The sequence below is a fragment of the Sorex fumeus genome, unplaced genomic scaffold (genome assembly GCF_029834395.1).
Source record: "Sorex fumeus unplaced genomic scaffold, SorFum_2.1 ptg000008l, whole genome shotgun sequence".
NCBI classification, from domain to species: Eukaryota; Metazoa; Chordata; class Mammalia; order Eulipotyphla; family Soricidae; genus Sorex; species Sorex fumeus.
In genome coordinates, this window is record NW_026606065.1 from 6,387,853 (window position 1) to 6,411,425 (window position 23,573).

Sequence of the window (23,573 nt, forward strand, 5' to 3'; positions counted from 1 at the left end):
ATCTGTAAAGTTAAAAATGACAAATCTGCAAGTAAGTGCACTTTTTTCCTCTGTACTCCTCACTCAGTCTTGAATTTTTTAGTACCTAAAGTGCACTATTTAATAAGCAAGTTGCGTCTTGCGCCTACGGCCCAGTTGTAATAGTGGGAAATCTCATTCCTTAGAAGAAAGGAATTTTTCACTGCATTTTGGCAATACTGTTATTCAGAGTTAAATTGAAATCTGTTTACTACTGAAAAAAAATACTAGTAGTTTATTTCTAGAAGACATGAATAATTCCGCTTCAGTGTTAAAAAGCATGCTGAAAAGTTTTAGTTCAGTCTTGGGAAAATAAAAGCTTTAAGGAGATTTGTAATCATTGGTTCAGCTAAGATTATGGGTGCCTGAGATGAAAATTGGTTTCCCATTTGCCAAAAATGAAATATTTACAATTAAGTGTAGAATCTAACCGTTTTAAAGGGAACATCTTTCACAAGTGGGATCTTATATATTTTTTAAATTTAAGGTCATGGACATTTAAAGTAAATCATGTCTTGATGAGAAGGAAAATCTGAGAGGATTACACGGAAAATAAAGAGCAGCTCGGTCTTTCCAGCAATAACCTCCCTCCACTTTCCTCTGCCATACCTTTTTAGAAACCAAATTCTACTTCTTTTCTAACTGCAGTGATCACCGCACTGGCTCTTCTACTTCTTTTCTAACTGCAGTGATCACTGCACTGGCTCTTCTCACATACTTTTTTTTTTTTTGTCTTAGCTATCTGTACAAGACACCTGTTCTAATGTATTAATTCATACTGATAGTATTTTGGTTAATATGTACTAATTGGGCTGGAGTGATCGCAAAGCGGGTAGGGCATTTGCCTTGCACGCGGTCGACCCGGTTTCGATTCCTCCGTCCCTCTCGGAGAACCCGGCAAACTACTGAGAAAAAGCTGCTTTCCCGCACGGCAAAGCCTGGCAAGCTGCCCCGACATTCAGTATGCCCAGAACAGTAATAAGTCTCACAATGGAAATGTTACTGGTGCCCTCTCGAGCAAATTAATGAACAACGGGAGGACAGTGTTACATTGCTACTTATACTAATTAAATTCTGCCAAGCAACAGAATAATCTCTCTCTCTCTCTCTCTCTCTCTCTCTCTCTCTCTCTCTCTCTCTCTCTCTCTCTCTCTCTCTCTCTCTCTCTCTCTCTCTCTCTTTCTCTCCTCTCTGTCATACTGACATTCCTGATGGGTTCATGTGTCTTGAGGGGTTAAACTCTGGCCTCGTGAAAGGCACTTCAGTCCATTGAGCCATACCTCTAATTCATTTCTCCTAGTAATTTATTTAAACTGCATACTAACTTTAGAAATTAGGTGTGATTACTATTTCCATCATTCATTAAAGCAGTTTCTCAAGCAGGGACCATAAGCCCCCAACCATTTCCATGGGCCCCTAAGATACTCAAGAGCAGACACTGATGAAAGCTGAATAAATAGGGCAGCGGCACAAGACGAGGTCTTGTGATAAAATGATAAAATGGGGGCAACAGGAAGGAAATCAGGTGGGAACGCGTCCATAGTTGGAAATCAAAACAGACTTAGGTCCCAACTGAGGGACTGGATTAGTGAATGAGTTCTCTATGTTATTGACAGTGTTGGCCCTAAAACCAAATCTTTCTGTGCTGATTTTTATAAATTACCTAGATATAAACCACCAAGAAGTTCTTTTTTCACTGCTGTGATGATTGAGGTGAGTATGGATGGTCACCACAGCCTGCTGATGCTCAGGGACTACTACTGTCATTTTTGGAGGGAATCGTGTGGTGCCAAGGGTTGAATTGGGTTAGCCACACGTTAATAAGCAAGTGCCTTAACCCTGTGTACTATCTCTCCAGTACCAATAACTTTTTTTTAAATCTAGATAGTATGTAATAAATTTCATTAATATGACAGATCATGTTTTTTTTTTTTTTTTCGCTTAAGGAGCTATATAGCACAGCGGGTAGCGTGTTTGCCTTGCACATGACAGGCCCGGGTTTGATTCCTCCTTCCTTCTCAGAGAGCCTGGCAAGCTACCGAGAGTATCGCGCCCGCACAGCAGAACCTGGCAAGCTCCCCGTGACGTATTCGATATACCAAAAACAGTAACAAGTCTCACAATGGAGACGTTACTGGTGTTACTGGTGCTCGCTCGAGCAAATCGATGAACAATGGAAGGACAGTTAGCTACAGTGCTACAATTCCAATAATGCATTTTCTATACATGTGTTCTGGTTCCTCTAGTCAACCTGGAAATTAACAAGGATTTTAATAAAGCGATGTCTTTTTAAAAAAAAAAATCTCTGGGACTGGAGCGATAGCACAGTGGGTAGGGCGTTTGCCTTGCATGCGGTCAACCCAGGTTCAATTCCCAGCATCCCATATGGTCCCCTGAGCACCGCCAGGAGTAATTCCTGAGTGTAGAGCCAGGAGTAACCCTTGAGCATCCCTGGGTATGATCCAAAAAGAAAAAAAATAAATAAATTTGGAATGGGTGAGGCCGAGGATCAGAAAAGACTGGAAAATCCATCAGAGCAATCCCAAATGAAGTGATACTCAGTCCTGAGTGAAGGAAGGAGGGAAGCAAGACTGAATAACGAAGTAGAGGTGTGGCTCAGTGATAAAGTTTGTTTGAGGATCCTTGACACAAGAGCAGGAGAGGAAAGGAACTGAGCTAGGAAAGAGGAAGGAAAAGGGGGAGGGAGAGGAGGAGGGAATTGAAAGGAGGAGAGGAAGTGAGAGAGGAAGAAATCCTTGTCTTGATCCTTGGTTCAAGAATTCTATGTGCATGGAATTTTTGCGAGGCATGTTTTTTTTTTTCAAGTTTTGGGCTTTAACTTCTGATTAAAAATTGTTACCTTGTTAGAAATGCTGATTCACAGTCCTAGTCTTAAAGTTGAGCATAATTATGCAACAAAGTATAGGAGATTCACAGAATGGCCAAGGAGATCACATTTTAAGCATGATGACATCTGCCAACAATTCCTAAATTGTAGAAGTATAACATTAATGTGAATGGGCACCCCCAAACCCAATTCAGCTCATTAAACTGTCACAGTAATTTAATAAGGCAGTTGTTTCCTCATCACATATAGACAATGGAAGGTTTATTGGAAATCTGTGAGCAATTCTGTGTATTATGTATTTCACCAAGAGCTTTGAAATTGTTTTATTGCTTTGAAATAGTATCTTTAACTTGAATGAGAAAGGTAGGGACTGAAAAAAAAAAGGAATTTAGATGGAGTACCTCCACCGAACATAAAACACAAATGTCAGTTTCCAGCTGACCACCTAAGAAACTATATTTTTTCCTCTCATACAGTTTTCTCCTCCTGTCTACCAGTCATCCTGGTGTGCAAAAGCAAGACAATTTATTTTGAAAATAAATTGATTTGCAACTTTAAAAGTTACAATGTGGATTAGACTTCATAATTTTTGTCATTTGAAAGATAATTCAAAGAGACACCTTTTCCCTTGCATCTTAATTTTCAGTGTTCTTGAGTTTGGGTTTCCGATGTTGTATTTTCCAATGTTCAACACGTTGTTGGAATTTTTAAGAAGTTAATAAAATCATTTAATACCTCATTGAAACAAGCTTCTTTAAATTGAGAGAAATGGTCAAAATGATGTATTTAATGAAAGTTTATTTTCGAACACTTCATGGGACTCAGCCATTTTGGCTTAAGACAGTATTGTGGGGACCAGAGAACTATTTCAGCAGGCAGGAGAGTGCATGCTTTCTATATGCTGGGACCTAAGTTTGCACCACATAGCCTCCAGAGCTTCAGGTACATGGAGATGCTCAAGCATTGACATTGAGGCCCTGGTGGTCCCTGGTACCACAGGGCCCAAGCAACCCCACATTCTTGTGGCCCAATATTGAGCAACCAGCTCAGATGACCAAATATAGATTATTGACTCTATATGACTCTCGAGAGGGTTCCCCTGATGTAAATAGGATATTTCAATGATGCAGATTCTAAATTCTGTCATCCTGTGTTGAGTAGGAAGCAGCAAGAACATGAAGGAGTCCAGGAATATATTTATTTTTTCCTAATTTGCTTAATACTCTATCCAAACCCTAGAAATCCCAAGCCAATCGTTTTTCTATTCCTCTGTTGAAAACAGCTGACACATTGGGCCTGTGGTGATAGTACAGTGAATGGCATGCTTGCGTTGCAAGCCACTGACCCAGGTTAGGTTTCTGCGCCCCATTTGGTTCACTGAGCACTGCGAAGAGTGATCCCTGTGAGCAGAGAGTCAGAAGTAAGCCCTGAGCACTGCCAGGTGTGGCCAAAAAAACAAAAGCTGACATAGGAGCCTGGGAGATAGCATAGGAGGTAAGACACATGCTTTGCATTCCACTGACACTGGTTAAATCACTGGCGGTACATGGTTCCTCCCTAAACCCCCCAAGCATCACTGACTGTGGCCCTCGTGGCCCAGGTGCTCTTCAGTTCCACAGAGTCTGAGCAGCCTCGCAGCCTTGTGCTCCCACTGGGACCCACCGGCAAGGTTGCTCAGGAATTCAGAGAAGGGTCTTTGGGCCTCTCAGCAATGCTTGGAATGTTCCCCCCAATAAGTGAAATAGTACAAGTTGTGAATTTCATTAAATGTCTTTTAATTTGTATTCATTTGTTCTCATCACATTTTTGTCTTTTTTTCCCATATGTTTTTGTTTTAATTGGAAAATAAAAATTGAATGTATGGTGCACAATATGATGCTTTGATGTATTCATTATTAAATTATTGCTCCAATTAAGGTAATTACTATATCTTTTACCTTACATAGTTACTTTTTGTAGTGAGAACAGTTAAGAGCTACACTGAGCAAATTTAAGTATACAATAGAGTATTATTAACGTGAGTCACCAAGACGCATATCAGAAACCCAGAAGTTACTTGTCCCATAATTCTGACTGTTACTCTTTTACTTAAAGTTTTCAATTTGATGGCTTGGCATAACTGCCTAGAAAATATTCCAGATGTTCTAAAATGAAGTCAAGATAACTATAGCAATTCAAACAACTCCTTTTTCAGGCTATACAACAAAACAGAGATGATGCAAAGTGACTTTGTTTCTTTTCCCTTTTTATTAGCATAAACTGCCGTTGTCCTGGTCTGCTTTATGCTCTGATACTACAGATACTCTGAATCTGTTCAGAAGTGAAAATAAACCTTAACACTAATGTTTTGTAGGAAAAATATAAACTTATAGGAAGTTGTACCGAAAAAGTTAAATGTGATTTAAGAAGCCTGGGAAGAGTTTTATGTCCTGAGTCTTCAAGCATGACCCTGACATGCATAATTATCAACTCACTTGTATTTCTGGCTCTCTCTCTAAAGTTTTTTTTCTTTGTTTAAGGGGTCCATTATTCCCAAGAGGCCTGTCCTTCAGAGTGGGGTAGAGAATCAAAACCTACTATGTCCTGGTGCCTGTCGCAGAGGCTGAAAGAGTTTAGGAAATTTGGTTCAGATGCAGCCCTTCTTATTTAAACAAACCAAATAGTCTCCAGTGAACGTATTTGTGCAAGTCTCTAGTCTGTGAGGAACACCTTCGATTGCATCTCTGGGCCTGGCACAGTGATTGGGACATAGTAGGTATTTGTGTGACACACACATGCTAGGGGTAATAGGTTAGTAGTGTAATCTGTGCAATTGAAATTACTTTTGCCTTATACGCGTCACAGCCTCTCAGAGAGCCCGACAAGCTACCGAAAGTATCCCGCCCGCACAACAGGGCCTGGCAAGCTACCTGTGGCATATTCGATATGCCAAAAACAGTAACAAGGACGGGTCTCATTCCGCTGACCCTGAAAGAGCCTCTAATACGGTGGCAACGTTGGGAAAGACGAGTAAGGAGAGGCTAATAAAATCTCAAATGAAGACGTTACTAGTGCCACAGGAGTAAATCGATGAACAACTGGATGACAGTGATACAGTGATACCGTGTAAGGCAACCGAGGATTACCCGCTTGTTTCTGTGACTGGCCTGGAGAACTAGATGAGTTAATGCTGGCAGTCAGGTAGGAAGAACAGTGCTCCTTCCTCTGCTGGAAGAAAAGACGCCAGGGTGGAGACGGCTGTCCCTGGAGGTTGTGACTCGAAGTTGAGATTTCACAGGGAGATCCATCAGCCTGACATCCAGGGAGGCGGCGAGAAATCTTGGAGGGTTGAATTTGGTTCTGGAGCGAGTGGGCTGGGACGAACCAGTAGAATTTTGTCCTGCAAAACAACTGGACCTTCCAGCCGCCAGACATCCGGGCCCACGAAGGGCTCTCGCCAGGAAAAGTGTGACCCGGGTCTCTCTATCCTGGCGTGAATTGGAGACTGGAGTGGGGCTGGCCTGGCGTTGGGAGTAGGAAGAGGAACCGAGCGGGGACTCGAAAGAAAGGCAGAGAGTTAGGGCGATCTTGGATCTTGCCCCTGACACTCACAGGCACAGGAAGAAGGTGCTGTGACCCAGGGAAGAACTTCACTGACCAGTTGGACAAAATTCAGACCACCAAAAGGCAAGAAGTGTTTTCACCCTGCTCCCAGGGTGTCTTAGCCCTGCGAGGGGTGCCCGGCCACGTTTTCCATGGCAACCAAGGCTGGGAACTCTGGGGCTGCTGGACCTGGGAGGATGGGGCGCTGAGTGATTCTCTTTTTTTTGGGGGGGGTCACACCCGGCGATGCACAGGGGTTACTCCTGGCTCTGCACTCAGGAATCACTCCTGGCAGTGCTCAGGGGACCAGATGGGATGCTGGGAATTGAACCCAGGTCGGCGGCATGCAAGGCAGATGCCCTACTTGCTGTGCTATTGCTCCAGCCCCCCTTTTTTAAAATTTTTGTTAGTGAAACACCATGAGGTACAGTTGAAGATTTACAAATTTTTGTGCTTGGGTTTCAGTTATACCATGATCAAACACCCATCCCTCCACCGGTGCCCATTTTCCACCACCACGGTTCCCAGTATCCCTCCCACCCCCCATCCCTCCCATCCCACCCTGCCTCTGTGGCAAGGTATTCCCTTTTGTGAGAGAGTGATTCTTACCTCTACTCTCCCGGTCTCTCCCGAGGTGAGTGAGGGGTGTGCGGAGAGGGGAGCTCTGGCAGTGGCCTTGGCTTCCATAGGTCTAATCTCGGGGTCCTGGATCTTCTAGTCTAGGTCCCCCAGATGCTCTGCCCCGTCTGCCCCCTTCTTCTAGCCCACTCTTTCCTGGGACGAGGTCTCCCGTGTGCTGCTGCTCCAGCCTCTACGGCGGGTAGTAGGGGTCCGGCTGTAGGGGTGGGCTTGCAGAGACCTCATCTGTGTGGCTGTGTGGCTGAAGCGGTGACATTGCAGGCAGAGCTGAGGTTACAGGGGTGAGGCTGCAGGCAGAGATGAGACTGCAGGGGTGAGGGTGAAGGCAGGGATGAGTCTGCAGGGATGAGTCTGTAGGCAGGGAGGGTGGCTGTGTGCTCACTCACATCTCTGCCTGGGGACTGTGGGCCAGGTGAAAGACCTGCACACCTGGATTCCTGACAGGGAGCAGAATCCAGGAGCAACCTGCTGTTTTGGGGACTTGGAAAAGAAAGGAGCTGGGAGCTGGGACTAGGTGCAATTTATTGCAATTATTTTAGGATCTAGGGGAGCGGAAGGGCTTGGTTTTCGTCTGTGAGGTGAAATTTGATTTTGTTTGGTTTTTGTTCTCTGCGTTTCTTTTAGTTGCTTTGGTTTTTGTTCTCTGCATTTCTCTCTTTTAGCTGCTTTTCTCTCCTTGAGTTGCTTTTTTCTCTCTCTGAGTTGCTTTGGTTTTTGTTCTCTGCGTTTCTCTCTTTTCGTTTCATTTCTCTCTTTCAGTTGCTGTGCCCTCCCATCGTCACAGACCATTCCTTGACATGTTTTATTTTTCCATTAGGATCCTGTTAGAACCTGCTGTGCGGACTGAGCTGGGGCTCCCTCCAAGGGAGGGGCTGCAGGTGATGGCCAAGCACGGGAATGTGGCTGGGATGGGAACGGACTTGAACCCTGGACAGTGTGTTTGCCACGCGAGTAATTGAAGGCTCCCAGCTCTCTTCCAGGATCCCATTCCTCCGTTTACCTGCCTCTCATCTATATAGTTCTTCACACAGTGATTCCTGACTCTACTGGACATGGATTTTTTTTCTGAAAAAATATTACCTCTAAGCTAATACTTCCCACCAGCAGTTTACTTGATCATTCTTTGTGTTTATTCCTTAGCTAAAATCTCATTAATATTTTCGTGTGCTCCGTATTGTAGACTTTCTATATATTCTGGAAGATTGATCACACTTTTATGCGGGGAGAAACCCAGTAACCTCTTCTCATTACTCTCTGTCCTTGGAAGATATTGGTTAATGTATTAACAAATTATCATTCTTCCCTTTTAGTTTAGTATAATGCGTTTCAACAAAAGTTGAACGCCTCAAAGTTGTGATCAGCTGTAAGAAGCAAGTGGAAATTTTCTTGAAGTAGTGTTAAGAACTTGAGCAGTGATGGGCAAAAGGAGAATGTTGGGGAAAAACTCACTATCTTAGTGACAATGTATTTTCTAAAATGTATTTATTTTTTATTCTGAGGGGCAATGGATAAGTGATCTTTTTGTATTTCTACTTTCTTTTCTCTCTACTTTCCTTTATCTATAATTTTCCTTGTTAGAAAATAAACTAGTATTCAGGAAATAATAAAAAATAAATAAAAAACTTGATCTTCCATATATACCTGACATTTGTTTATGCTAGCATACATATAATCTTATATTCAGCTTTTTGTTGGTACTTAGACTCTGGGGAAAAGAAATCACTAGCACTAACTTATTCTGTTTCAGACACTCTGTGTCCAATCTGATCTGGATTTTATCTCATTAAATTTATAGTTTTGTGAATTCTTGGGACAGTATAGAAACATAACTAAACCATGTGGTGTTACCAATTGATTGTAGGACCTACAAGACCTTTGAGCCATCTTTCTGGCTCTGGCTATAAGTTTGTAGAGATTTCAACTACCTTGATCATATTGGTCACTTTGCATAGTACCTCAATATGTATAACTGAATCTTAATCCTTTTATGAATAGGTATAACGAAGATAAATTTATGCCTACTCTTCATAAATTAAGTCAATAAAACTCTGATATTTTAGTAATAATTTTGGAGGCTGGAGAGATAATACAGGGGTTAAGGAGCATCACTGGGAATGATCATTGAACACAGAGCCAGGAATAAGTCCCAATAACAGGCAGGTGTGACACTCCCCCCTCCCACACACACACACGCAAAAAATCCAAGCTCCAAATATATTTTATTCTTAATTTTGTTGACATTCAATAAATAGACTCTGAATTAATTACACTTCAGTCTTATTCAAATACAGCATATATCACACTGACCTTTTTAGGATAGTTTTAGCATAAGCTAAAATTTTTTTCTTTTGATGCTATTTGCTTTCTTGAGCAAAAGTAAATTTACTCAATTTGTTACACTAATTCTGTTAAAAGTGGAATTACAATAAATATGACTAATTCAATAAGATAAAATATACTTTCTGTATGAGCTATAAATTTATTATTGCTATCAAGTCCAAAGATAATTTTCTGAAATAGGCTCTGAAAGTAAAATAAAGCTAATGGAAACAAATTCAATTTAAACATCTCTTTATTAAGTTATAACTGAATTTGTTAGATGCAATTTCATAGTAGTTTCTACCAGAATTTGAAGAATAACTTTATCTAGGCAATGTGTGGTCCTCTATTTTGTTCTGTGTTGGTTGAGGGCCGTTCACAGCAGTCCTCAGGGGCGATCCCTGTGTCAGGGATCATTCTTGGCAGTGGAGACCATATGTAGTGCCAGGGATCGAACTAGGATTGACTGCATGCAAGGCAAGTTGCCCTGTACTTGCCCGATGTTACCTCCCCAACCCATTAGCCTGTTGTTTAGGAATGGGCAACGCACGTGATAATCAGTGGTCGAGGGGCTAGTTTGATGCTTGCTTAGAGATTATCCCAAAACTTAAAACTGAAATAGATTCTGAAACAATTTGAGACAGTTTATATATGTAAAAAGATGTATTTTGTATAACCAAAGTCATCTTTGTTGAGAAAACTAAGATCTGTCGAAATAAAAGCATTCCTATTAAGACATGCAATGTGCAGGCAGCTTGAATATACATTCTGGAATTAATGCCCCACAGTTTCTTTCCCCCTTGCTTTTCTGAGCACTTAATGTTCTAGTCAAATGCTCTCCCCACAGCGTACCCAATATGCCAAATACCAGTAACAATGATGGGTCTCATTCTCCTAAAGAGCCGTGAATATAATCTCAGGGCTAGGATGAAGGAGACGTTACTGGGGCCTGCTCGAGGCAATCGACGAATAACAGGATGGTCGTGATTCGTGAATATTCTAGTACTCTGCCATAAAAGTTGATTTTGGACTAGAACAGTGTATCTGATAGCCAGTATTCCCTCTTTGGAGCCCTTTTTTTAATTAGTCAGACACTTAGAAATATTTTATATGTAGGCCTAACTCATAAGAAATTCATACTCAGGTATGCAAAGAAAAAATAAAAGGATGTCATCGCACATCAGGTGGGGTGCTTACCTTGTGGCTGATCTGAGTTCGATTTTCAGCACTTTATATGGTTTCCTGAGTGATCCCTGAGGGCAGAGCCAGAAGTGGTAAGCCCTAAGCACCTCCAGGTGTGGCCCCAAACCAAAAACACAAATATTTTAGGGGGGGGTGGTGTCTCACAGGGTTGATGCACAGGGTTATTCCTGGCTCTGCACTTCAGGAACTACTCCTGGTGGTACTCAGGGGACCATATGGGATGCTGGGAATTTAACCCGGATAGGCTGTGTGCAAGACAAATGTCCTACCCGCCGTACTATCACTCCAGCCCCACATTTTTTTTGAAGTATGTATTATCGCCAATGTAAAACAAATGTGTATGATGTACTGAAACAAAGTATTTGCCTAGTTTTTACCTTTTCCCCCTCAAAATTGTAGAAATCAAGGAGCAGACAATAGGCGACATCTTTTTTTTTTAAATCCATAGATGGTGTCACATGGTATTTAAATTTAGTGATGATTCACCTGTTTGAGGATCTTTTGATTAGCACCAATGGACCTAATACAACTCTGACCAGAGCATCCATCCATCAGCCTGGACAGAGCATCCCTGGGAGAGGACCTGACAATTGGCCCCAGCACTACTAGGTGTAATCACCAATAAAACTAGACTACTAGCATGGGGGTTGGAGAGTACAGTGGAAAGGGTGCTTGCTTTGTGGCCAAACCGATACCAGGGAGCACACCATGTGATCCCTGGAGCACTGTCAGGCTTGACCCTGAGCACACAACCAGGAATAAGCCGAGAACCCCTAGGAGAGCCCCCCAAAGCAAAAAATAAATAAAAAATAGGCTATCACTATCACTATTTTCCCATTGTTCATCGATTCGCTAGAGCGGGCCCAGTAACATTGTGAAACTTGTTACTGTGTTTGGCATACCGCTTTTAATGGACAGCTAGACATCTTATTTCATGTGAAAACTAACCTTGGTTTTAGTTCACTAGTACTGCTGTTAATATTTGTGTATGAGAAACACCAATAAACAACAGTGCTGGGGCCACCAGGGGAACATTGCTTTGGGAGTCATGAAAGCTACACTTGGGCTCCAAGGAACTGATCTCGTGGTCTTGCAACATGCTTGGCTTGTCCTCTACCACTGGAACTGTCTCCCTGGTCCAGGTGCACACTTTTTGGTACACCTGTGGTGCTCAAGGCTTAGTCCCGACTCTGCACTCAGGGATCAGTCCCCATGGGGCTCAGGGCACCATGTATGGTGGTGGGGATGGGACCTGGGCTGGCTGTGTGCAAAGTAAATTCCCTACACACTATGTCTATAGCTCCCTCCTCCGATTTTTGAAAGATTCTTCTACTAACAAAAGAATCACAGGATGGGTCATTTTATATATATATATATATATATATATATATATATATATATATGATAAAGGCCCTCCCGTTGATCATCGATTTGCTCGAGCGGGTCCAGTAACGTCTCCATTGGAGACTTTGTCGTTACTGTGTCTGGCATATCGAATACGTCACGGGGAGCTTGCCAGGCTCTGCCGTGCGGGCGAGATACTCTCGGTAGCTTGCCGGGCTCTCCGAGAGGGGCCGAGGAATCGAACTCGGGTTGGTCATGTTGGCTGCGTGCAAGGCAAAACGCCCTACCGCTGTGCTATATATATATATATATATATATATATATATATATATATATATATCTCAAGATCGGGGCTGGAGCGATAGCACAGAGGGTAGGGCATTTGCCTTGCATATGGCCGACCCAGGTTCGATTCCCAGAATCCCACATGGTCCCCCGAGCACTAGGATTCCTGAGGGCAGAGCCAAGCAGTAACCTCTGTGCATCTCCAGGTGTGACCACGCCCCCTCCAAAAATATCAGGGCATTTAAAAATTCTTGCAAATTCCAAAGTTCTAAAAAATCTTTTTAAAGTATTTTATGTTGTTAAAAAAATATTTGTAGGGCTGAAGCAATAATGCAGCAGGTTGGGTGTTTGCCTTGCATGAAGCTGACCCGGGGTTCCATTGATCCCTGGCATTCCATATGCTGCCCCTCCCCCCCAGCAGTAATTCCTGAGTGCAAAGCCAGGATGAACCTCTGAGCATTGCCGGGCGTGACCCAAAAAGCCAACAACAACAACAACAAAAAGTACTGGGGACATTGGTGGTGGGGAATGTGCACTGGTGGAGGGATGGGTGTTTGATCATTGTGTGATTGTAACCCAAACATGAAAACTTGTAACTATCTCACAGTTACTCAATAAAATTTAAAAAAAGAATCTTTGCAAAATCTTTTCAGAATCAGAATTGTTTTTCCAGTAAAGAATAAACCTAATTACATTTTTTGAGAATAAACATTTTCTTAATGCATATTTCAATTTTTTTTTAGAATTTTTCTTTCTAAAAATGTTTTTGAAATTCTATGGTTTGCAATAATGGCTTCTCTTGCACATAGTTCCAACACCACATCCTTACCAGTGTACCTGTCTCCTTTTCCCAAGGACCCCCAACATCCCTCCCTTTCAAACCTTGCCCCTCCCCCATCTCAATTGTGTGGATCAATTCTCTCATTCTGTTCCCTTTGGCCAGTTATATTTTTCAACCTGTCTGGATGTATGAAGACTAGGATATGATTGAACATCGATTTTTTTGGGGGGGAGGGGAGCCTACTTGGGGCCACACTCTCTCTTCAGATCTGAATGCTTTTTAGAAATTTAAAAAATCAGTATGTCTTAGGCTGACTTTTGATAGCTTTATTTAAACATTTATCTTAAGAAGAGTGGGGAAGCCAATTTTATTTCTCACTTTTTTCAAATAAAAATTTATTAAAGGCATTGTGATTTACAAAGATACTTTTCTTTTGGGCTTTTTTGGGTCACACCAGGTGATGCTCAGGGGTTACTCCTGGCTCTGTACTCAAAAAGTACTCCTGGCGGTGCTTGGAGGACCATATGGGATGCTGGGAATCGAACCTGGTTCGGCCACTTTCAAGGCAAACACCCTACCCACAGCACTGTCCCTCCGGTCTCTGATTTACAAAGATTTTTACAGTTAAGTTTCGGGCACACGATGTTCTGGAACCCAAACCAGAACTTTCTTCCACCAGAGTGTGTCACACCTCGCCCCACCCTGCCCCAACGTGCCTTCTTGACAGTTACAGTTTAAGTTTGGTTGTTGAAACTGGGTTCTCATGAGAAAGCCATTTTTTTCCCCCCTTAAATTTTTATTAGTGAAACACCATGAGGTACAGTTGTAGACTTACAAATTTTTGTGCTTGGCGTTATAGTTATACAATGAGTACCCATCCCTCCACCAGTGCCCATTCCCCACCACCACCAATCCCAGTATCCCTCCCCCCGCCCCCACCTCTGTGGCAGGGCGCTCCCTTTTGGTTGCTGTGGTTTGCAAAAGAGACATTGAGTGGCAATCATGTTCGGTCCATAGTCTAAAGTTTAATGGACTGACAAGGATCAAAGAACAAATTGATATAACAGCAGCCCTTCACCAAGTTATTGCTATAGTACTTGGCTTTAGTCTCTTGGTTCTATATTTATCAACTATAGCCCTCCTAGTTATACTTCAAGCTAGTTATTTCTAGCCTCATCTTATTGATAAGGAAAGAGCGGCTTATAGAGGGTAAAAGTGCCTCACCAAGTTTTTTCAGCTGATGAAATTTGGCTAGCATATCTTGGAAAGCCTTATGTTGGCCCTGACACTGCTGGCCTTGAAAGGACAGCTGTGAATGAGAGAAAAAAAAAGTCTCTGTTTTCAAGTAGTTTACATTCTAGGGGTAAGTGTGGATTTGAATGTCACTGCTGAACTCTCAATAGTTTTTGTCAGAGCTTCCAAACTCCCTCCTGCTAAGGACACTACAAAAGAGATGGGTGAAACTGGTTCAGTGTCGGTAAAGAAGATGTGTGATGAAACAATCCACATAAGGAATACGTTATAAGACAGAAATAGGTGAGTATCATTAAGACATATGAACGGAGAACCCAGATGTATGACAGGGAATAGAAAACCTATGCTACACAAACATAAGGTCAGCTATAGAAAAATATTAATGTCAATAGCTGTTACAGATAAACTTAAAGATCAGTATAACCCTGATGGTCTTTAGCTGGTGATGGTACTTCAAGTACTTGAAATGTGTCTAGTGCACTGAAGAAATGTATTTAAAATTCTTTGGAAAAAAAAACACAACTGACAATCCAGTCACTAGTTTCTTTTTGCATGCTTGGAACAATCTGGGTGTGTGAACGAAGTTACTTTATGCCAACGTAAATTTTAGGAAATTCATAGATAAAATAAATACTGATTAAAACTCAGAATCTGAACTGAGATGTCCTACAATACACACACATATGCGCACACACACACACACACACACACACTCACACGTGGTTCTGAAGATGGTAGAAAACCAATAAAGTCATAGTCATTTCTGAAATACTGATTATAGGCTGAATTGACATTTTGTAGATATTCTGGGTAATATAAAATGTTATTAAATTTAAACTTTTAAATATTTTACTTTGTTATATATTTAATGGGATATTTTAAATTACATATATAGTTTGTATCATATTTGTGTTGAATGGTGCTGGGACAGGAACCTTACCTAACAGTCTGGTTCATAGATACTTTTTCTGATTTTTGGCATCAAAATAATTTTCTAGCATACCTTATTACCTTTTTTTTTCTTTCTGATTTTTGTGTCTCATTTCCTAGCATACCTCATTACTTTTTCATTTTTTTTTTCTGGCTTTGATCAGGGATTACCCCTGCCTCTGTGCTCCAGGATCACTTCTGGCTGTGCTCTGGGGCCTACATAGGGTACCATGTCAGTCATCGTATGCAAGGCAAAAACTTTACTCGAATTACTATCTCTGTGGTCCTGACTGATTACCTTTATTGTCAAAAGCTATATATAGCTGATTATCTTTCTATTGATATTAAAAGTCATGCAATAAAACCGTGTTAATATTTTTGTAGTAGAAATATAAAAATTGGTTTTGCACATGTTAAAATAATTATATTAACAGTTGGTAAACAAGATATGTAGACAAATATAACATATTTATTTCCGAAGAATATTTTCCAGGGTAAGATTTTTTTAAATAGCCAGTAAAATATAAGTATTCTGTGGGATGATATTCAAGGACTGACAGGTTTTGGGGAAAGAACATTTTATATGTACATAGATATGTGTACATATGCATACACACATACATATGTGTATACATGTATACGTTACACTTTAGAACAACAGCATTATAAAAAGTATAAAAACAGAAAAAAGACAAACATTACATTTTGTTTAGAATTTCAGAGTTGCTTTCTTTTCTTCTCTTTTCCCTTTACTTCAAAAGTTATAAATACTTTTGATGCAGCATGTATAGTCGCACTCTTGATTTTCTGTTGTAGAGTTAATGAACTTGAGGGTCTGGACGACGGGTGGTCATCTATTTGGCCTTCCCATTCCTTCACTTCTTCTTCCTTGATTAATAAAGGCTTTCCTAGGGTCTGACCAACAAGGGTACAGACTTCTTGAGCTTTGCGCCGGGCATTCTCAACAGCAACGAGGCAGGCTCGCCGTCTTAGGAATTGAATGCAAAGGTTATTATTGCAACATTTAATAAGAAGTATCATTTTACCGATCTTAATTTACTGGTCACTTTAAAGATGTGTTCAACTCACCGAAGATTCTCAACAGAATCTGGAGTGTGATAGAACTGGGGTTCACTGATGATAACAGAGCTATCTAGCTTTTCAACAAGGAAGTTGCAAATATTTTGCATTTTTCCAAATTCAGTAAATACAATACACACCTGTAAATAAAATGGCATTCAAAATTATTTTCATGTATAATGCATTATTTCAAAGTTTCTGTAGATATAAAAAAGTGTCACTTTCTAGAATGCATAAATAGCTTGATACTTTATACTTGATACTTTGTACTTGACAGTACCCGATACTTTAACCATCTTTTCCACTAAATTTAATATTTTGCTAATATACTGTATAATTATATAATACTAATAAGCATTTAAAGTGCATTTTATTTATTTTATTGTAGTTTAGGTAACATTTTTACCATGTATTAACATTTTTTAACATTAACTTTTTTATATACAATTACTGCACCTCACCACCACCAAATTTTATTTTACTTTTTTGTGTTTTTATTTAAAAAATTTTTTAGTAGTGAATCACCCTGAGGTACTGTTTCATACTTACAAACGTTCATACTTGCATTTCAGTCATACAATGATTGGTTGCCCAACCCTCCACCAGTGCCCATTTTCCACCACTAATGATCTCAGTATCCCTCCCCTCTCTCTCTCCCCCCCTCGCCTCTGTGGCAGGGCATTCCCTTTTGCCCTCTCTCTCCTTTTGGGTATTGACCACGACCAAATTTTAAACACACATAAAAGTACAAGGAACTTTCTGATAGCAATACTCTGCCTTCAAGAATGATCACTCCATGGCAAGGAGAACACACCCATTAGGGTCTTAAACAGTGACCTTCTTGCAAGAGCAAGAGAGCAAGAGAGAGAGAGGAGAGACAGAGAGCACAAGAGAGTGTTATCTTGTTCAATTCTTCTTCTAAGGGTATTCATCTTGTCACATGGGTCCCAACCTCATGATCTAATCAAAAACCTAATGGCTTCCTACAGGACCTGCCTCAAAAGATCACACTGGGAACTAGGGCTTCAAAATAAAACTTCTGGGGAGAGAGACTTTCTTTCAGGCCTTAATACTTTAAATATGATGAAATTTCAGTTACTGTGCTTACCATCTAGCATTCTTTAACATATCTAACTATCCATGAGAACAGTGTTATATCTAAGGCAGCAGGAATTGTCTAATACTTATCCATCGTATAAAGTCACACAATGTTCTTTACGCAGAGGCTTGCATTCTCTGTACCTCGGGATCCCACAGCTCTCGTCTGACTGTTCATGCTGAGTATAGATGAGATAAGCTGTAACTTCCGGCTACTAGGGAGCTCTCTACAAAACTTCATTCGACACTCTCTTAAGAGGTCTGAATACAAGCGATTTATCTGTTTGCTTTTTGTTTTGGGACCATACCCAGCAGTGCTCTAGGTTTATTCCTGGCTCTGTGCTCACAGATCACTCCCGGCAGTGCTTGGGGAGCCATACGGAAGGCTGAACGGATTTTCCACCTCTAGATTCTTGATTAGATGGACAAGATTCTATTTTAATCTTATTCCTGGATGTTTACTGTGGTAAGGAGGATGGACCAAGTACAGACCACAAAATGCTCAGGATCATAACCCGCAGTCCAATAACCTAGTATTAATTACAACATACTCAGATTTTATAAAACGCCAATCACAAAAATCTTTAAAGACGAGCTAAAAGTATAGGACGTTGTAGGAACTAAGTATCATTGGCTGAGTAGAAATATATATTATTTGTTTTAATTTGTGCAAAGGTTAGTTTTTACTTTACTGTAAACCTAACAAAACATAAAGCATGAATCATACTTTAGCACTGTCCTCCTGTGGTTCATCGATTTGCTCGAGCTGGCCCAGTAACGCCTCCATTGTGAGACCTGTTACTGTGTCTGGCATACTGAATACGTCACTACGATAAAATTTTCTTATGAAACTAACAAGTTGAAAGTTGATGTTAATATTATTTTCTTTTTATTTGACATTTCCTGTAGTGTTTCCTGCCCATCAGATGATAACATAACAAAACTTCTATCCAAGTGGCAACTAAGAAATGGTCCTTGTAACTTTTGTTACATTTCAAAACAGCATTTACCTTAATCTTACTAAATTTTTTAAGAGCCCAGAGAGATTTATAACACCAAAAGGATTTTGAGAAAAAGAAGCTTTAGTAGACATCATAAGAGCATTTCCCCCATAAGTTTCGATTCACACATAAAAATAAATGTAAACAGTCCACACGAAATCAGACAATTTCTGATTATTTGCTAAGATAACGACCTACTTCTGCTTCCATGTGATAGGCATTTTCCACTCTTCTGAAATCCTTAGTCACAGTTACATTTTCTGCCTGAAAGAGAATATTTTCAAGACTATGATTAGAAAGTGTTTAGCTACTAAATGAAATCACTCTAAGACATAAGGTAGAAACCCGAGCTTATTAAAATCAGAGTGCTATTAATTCATGCATAAAGAACTGCTTTCCCGATACTTTAAAAGTTCCTAAAGATAACATAAAACACAGAATTCTAAAATATTTCCTGAAAACATAGCAATTGCCATTCCATTTGTAGAAATTTTTAAATTAGCTTTTACAACAGAGTATGAACTGAAGATGGTATATATAGAAGGCATTCTTTTTATAGAAAGCCTTTCAAATGTTCTGAGTATTTGAGTTTTAACAGTACATGCAACTTTTAGTTGCATGCAACTCAATTTCTTCAGCCTTAATTTCCCTATTTATAAATTTGGGCTAGACCATGATACCACACTGAACTCTTCTGATTTAACAAGTTGTATGTTAAAGTGTTTAATGGCAGAATGCACATTCAGTAAATGTAGACTATATCTTAGCAACTGCATATTAGACAGCAAAATTAAGATTATTAAGTTTCCCCCAGCACTACTAATGTAAAACAAAAAAAGTTTTTTTCATTTTCCAAATTTTATCAGTATAAAACTGACATGTAACACTGTGCATGTTTAAGGACTATAACATCATAATTTGATACATACATATACTGTAAAATGATTACAATAGTGCAAATTTTACATAAGAGATTAGAATTTAGGACCAAAATGAAGAAATAAGACGTGACATTTATGTGTATATATATATATATTCATACATATAAACATATACACATATATTATGCACTGTAGCACCGTTCTCCCATTGTTCACCGATCTGCTCGAGCGGGCCCAGTAATGTCTCGGTCGTGAGACTTTGTTGTTACTGTGTTTGGCATATCGAATACGTCACGGGGAGCTTGCCAGGCTTTGCGGTGCGGGCGAGATACTCTGGGTAGCTTGCCGGGCTCTCCGAGAGGGGCGGAGGAATCGAACCCAGCTCGGCTGGGCTGGCTGCATGCAAGGCAAACGCCCTACCACTGTGCTATCGCTCCAGCCCTTTTATATTTTATAGTTTTTTAAAAAGAAAACCATGTCATTTATAATCTGATGAACCCTCATGAACCCTGAGGGTAGTGAAATAAGTCAAGAGGAAAGACAAACATCATATGATTTTATCCACATGTGGAATACAGAGGAAACAAATGAAACAAAAACAAACTTTTAGAATACAAGGGCAATTAGTGGTTACCAGAAGAAAAGGCGGCGGGGGAACAGTGGGTGTGTTGAGAAAAAAATAGAACAACTGTATGGTGAAGGACAGACCTGAATTTTTAGTGGCGAACTTAATGTCTTATGAACATATATGCACATATGCACATTCTTAATAACGACACTTACTATATATTACCTTCATCTAATACTATGAAACTTGCATACTGTTATAATACTGTTTCTTCCTTTAAAATAGAAAAGAAACTGTACAACTTTTCCAAAATGATTGCGTCGTCTCACAACCTTACAGCAATGATTTCTACTGCTCTGGATTCCCGACTTCATTTTCTATTACCAGAAATATTGCATTTTTTGAAATTTGCCTATAAGTGGACTTGGAGAATACCCTGCTGAGTGAAATGAGTCAGATGGAAAGAGACAGAGATAGAATGACTGCGTTTATTTGTGGAATAAAAAACAAAACAAAACAAAACAAAACAGCATGAAACTAATTTCCAATGATGTTCTAGGGAAAACAGGCAGGAGGGCTGGTCAAGCAGCATGAAACTAATATCCAAGGCCAAGGAAAACAGACCAGGAGGACTGGCCAATGGTGGTTGGTCCATGGTGTGGGAAATGGAGGGTAGTTAAGACAGAGGAGGACCCACGATGACTGAATTACTTGGAAATGATCACTCTGGACAAGAACTGAATGTTGAAAGCAGGCAAAGGGAGAGACACGGTAACCTTTTGAGCATCTGTATCACAAACCATAATGCCTGAAATGAGAGAGAGAGAGAGAGAGAGAGAGAGAGAGAGAGAAGAGAAGAGAGATGCCTGCTACAGAGGCAGACTGGGGTGGAGGGTGGCTTGAAGGGGTGGGAGGGAAACGGGAAACTGGTGCAGGAAAATTACACTGGTGAAGGGATGGGTGTTGGAACACTGGATGACTGGAACGCAATCATGAGCAATTTTTTAATTTTATTAAATCTCACGGTGGTTTAATAAAAATAAAAAAACCCCCAAAAATTGAAAGAAAAGAAATACTGGATTTTAGCTGCTATAATGGGTAAATATTATTCTCTCACTGGAGTTTAATTTGCATTCCCTTGATAACAAAAAACTGGTCATTTTTTTCATGTCTTTATATGCATACAAAACCCCTTAACTACATTTTATATTAAGTCCCATTTAAAAATTAAAAGTGATGGGAAATGCTTAATAAATGTCTGATGGTTGAATGAAGAGCGCTTTGAACTTCAAAATACTTTTCCATGAAAACGCACGCTCATAAGCCTACAGATGATCTCTAAACACCCCTAAGCTGAGTTTATTCGATTTAGTGCTTCGTTCACTTTTTCCCCTTGTATTCATCAACAATGATGTTCTACGTAAACTAGTTAAGCAGGGGAGAGAGATAACTGAAGACGACGCCGAAGACTACGTTCCGTCTACTACTCAAAGGCAAAGAAACTCTGAATGTGAGGCGTCCTTTGAAAGGACAAGTGAGAGTGACAGTCTAGTGGGCTGGGGTGAAAGTACAGCGGGCAGGGTGCTTGTCTGCACACCGCGAATCTGGGTTTGATCCCTGATATCCTGTATCGTCCCCCTCAGACCACCAGGGGTGATTCCTGAGGGCAAAACCAGGAGCAAGCCCTGAGTACAGATAGACGTGGCCCCCAAATAAACAAAATACAACCAAAGAAGTAGTGCTTTTTATAAAACCTAAACTTCAAAAGTTCAAAACGAGTAATATGAAAAGATATATATATATATAATTCATTCTGAAAAGTAACACAAATGATTTGGGGGGAGCACATGCTAAAAAAATACAGAAATATTTTTGTAGTCTTGGGCATGGACACATTGTTTACAAGACTGCTTGCAGAAGAAGGAAGGAAGAAGGAGGAGGAGGAAGAGGGAGAGGGAGAGGAGGAGGGGGAGGAGGAGGAGGAGGGAGGAGGAGGGGGAGGAGAAAAGGGGGGAGAGGAGGAGGAGGACAGGGAGGAGGAGGAGGACGAGGAGGAGGGAGGAGGGAAGGAGGAGGGAGGAGGAGGAGGAGCAGGAAGAGGACGAGGAGGAGGGAGGAGGGAGGAGGGAAGGAGGGAGGAGGAGGAGCAGGAAGAGGATGAGGAGGTGGAGGAGGAGGGAGGAGGAGGAGGGAGGGAAGGAGGAGGGAGGAGGAGGAGCAGGAGGAGGACGAGGAGGAGGGAGGAGGGAAGAGGGGAGGAGGAGGGAGGAGGAGGAGCAGGAAGAGGATGAGGAGGTGGAGGAGGGAGGAGGAGGGAGGAGGGAGGAGGGAGGAGGAGGGAGGAGGGAGGAGGAGGAGGAAGAGGATGAGGAGGTGGAGGAGGAGGGAGGAGGAGGAGGAAGAGCAGGAGGAGCAGGAGGAGGGAGGAGGGAGGAGCAGGAGGAGGAGGAGGAGGATGCCCAGGAGGAGCAGGAGGAGGAGGAGGAGGAGGAGGAGGATGCCCAGGAGGAGGAGGGAGGAGGACAGGAAGGAGAGGAGGAGGGAGGAGGAGGAGCAGGAGGAGGAGGAGGAGGATGCCCAGGAGGAGGAGGAGGAGGAGGGAGGAGGACAGGAAAGAGAGGAGGAGGGAGGAGGGAGAAGGAGGAGCAGGAGGAGGAGGAGGAGGATGCCCAGGAGGAGGAGGAGGAGGAGGAGGAGGAGGGAGGAGGCCAGGAAGGAGGAGGGAGGAGGGAGCAGGAGGAGCAGGAGGAGGGAGGAGGGAGGAGCAGGAGGAGGAGGAGGAGGATGCCCAGGAGGAGCAGGAGGAGGAGGAGGAGGAGGGAGGAGGCCAGGAAGGAGGAGGGAGGAGGGAGCAGGAGGAGCAGGAGGAGGAGGATGTCCAGGAGGAGGAAGAGGAGGATGCCCAGGAGGACGAGGAGGAGGAGGAGGATGCCCAGGAGGAGGAGGAGGAGGAGGAGGGAGGAGGCCAGGAAGGAGGAGGAGGGAGGAGGGAGCAGGAGGAGCAGGAGGAGGAGGAGGAGGAGGGAGGAGGCCAGGAAGGAGGAGGAGGGAGGAGGGAGCAGGATGCCCAGGAGGAGTTAGAGGAGGATGCCCAGGAGGAGGAGGAGGAGGAGGAGGCGGAGGGCGATCAGCTCACGGGACGGGGCGTCCGTCCCCCGCCGCGCCCTCACCGGCAGCCCCCGCTGCCGCAGGCTCTGCGCGATGTAGTCGAGGCGGCGGCCCACGCTCCTCCTGGCCTCGGCCGCCGCCTCCTTGGTGCTGGCCACGCGCACGGCCACCTGCGCGCGGTCGGGCGTCGCCGACACCTCGGCGCTGCCGCCCACGTGCACCTCGCGGGTCAAGGGCTGCGCCGCGGCCGGCGGCGGGGCGAGGAGGCGGGCGCCGGGCGGCGACTCCCCGGCCGGGCCCGGGCCGAGCTCCCGCGCCCGCCCGGCCCAGGGCACGAGCTCCACCAGCAGCCGCGACGGGGGCGCCGGCGGCCGCGCCATCATCATGGCGGCCGCGTTCCCATAGCGACCGCGGGGGGGGGCGGGGGGGACGGACGGCGGCCGCCGGGGTCCAAGCGCCGCGCAGGCGCAGCGAGCGTGGCGCAAAGCCTGTCGGGACGGGGCGGGCGCGCTGGCGGAGGGGAGGCGCCGCGCGGAGCTCGGGGCGTCGGCGTCGTGTGTGGCTGAGGGACTGTCGGTGCCACGCCGGGTCCGGAAACTTTTGAAAACCACCGTGCAGGGGCCGGAGCGACAGC

General features: G+C 42.7%; 1 protein-coding gene across 1 annotated transcript; it reads right to left on the reverse strand.

Annotated features, from left to right (window-relative positions):
• Nucleotides 1–15,725: 15,725 nt before the first annotated feature.
• Nucleotides 15,726–23,319, reverse strand: IRAK1BP1 (interleukin 1 receptor associated kinase 1 binding protein 1). Its single transcript, XM_056109919.1, has 4 exons — nt 23,002–23,319; nt 18,581–18,646; nt 16,293–16,423; nt 15,726–16,191 (listed from the first exon to the last, which is right to left on the reverse strand). The coding sequence occupies exons 1-4, from the start codon at nt 23,317–23,319 to the stop codon at nt 15,921–15,923; spliced, it is 786 nt and encodes a 261-aa protein (XP_055965894.1). The 3' UTR covers nt 15,726–15,920.
• Between the last annotated feature and the right edge of the window lie 254 nt (nt 23,320–23,573).

Bases quoted from the DNA above. Each gene is read 5' to 3' on its own strand.
- IRAK1BP1 (XM_056109919.1), bottom strand. From the start codon at position 23,319: ATGGCGCGGCCGCCGGCGCCCCCGTCGCGGCTGCTGGTGGAGCTCGTG. The intron at 16,424-18,580 runs GTAGGTCGTTAT...TTTTATTTACAG, and splicing joins CCTATCACATGGAAGCAGAA to GTGTGTATTGTATTTACTGA. The intron at 16,192-16,292 runs GTGAGTTGAACA...TCAATTCCTAAG, and splicing joins GATTCTGTTGAGAATCTTCG to ACGGCGAGCCTGCCTCGTTG.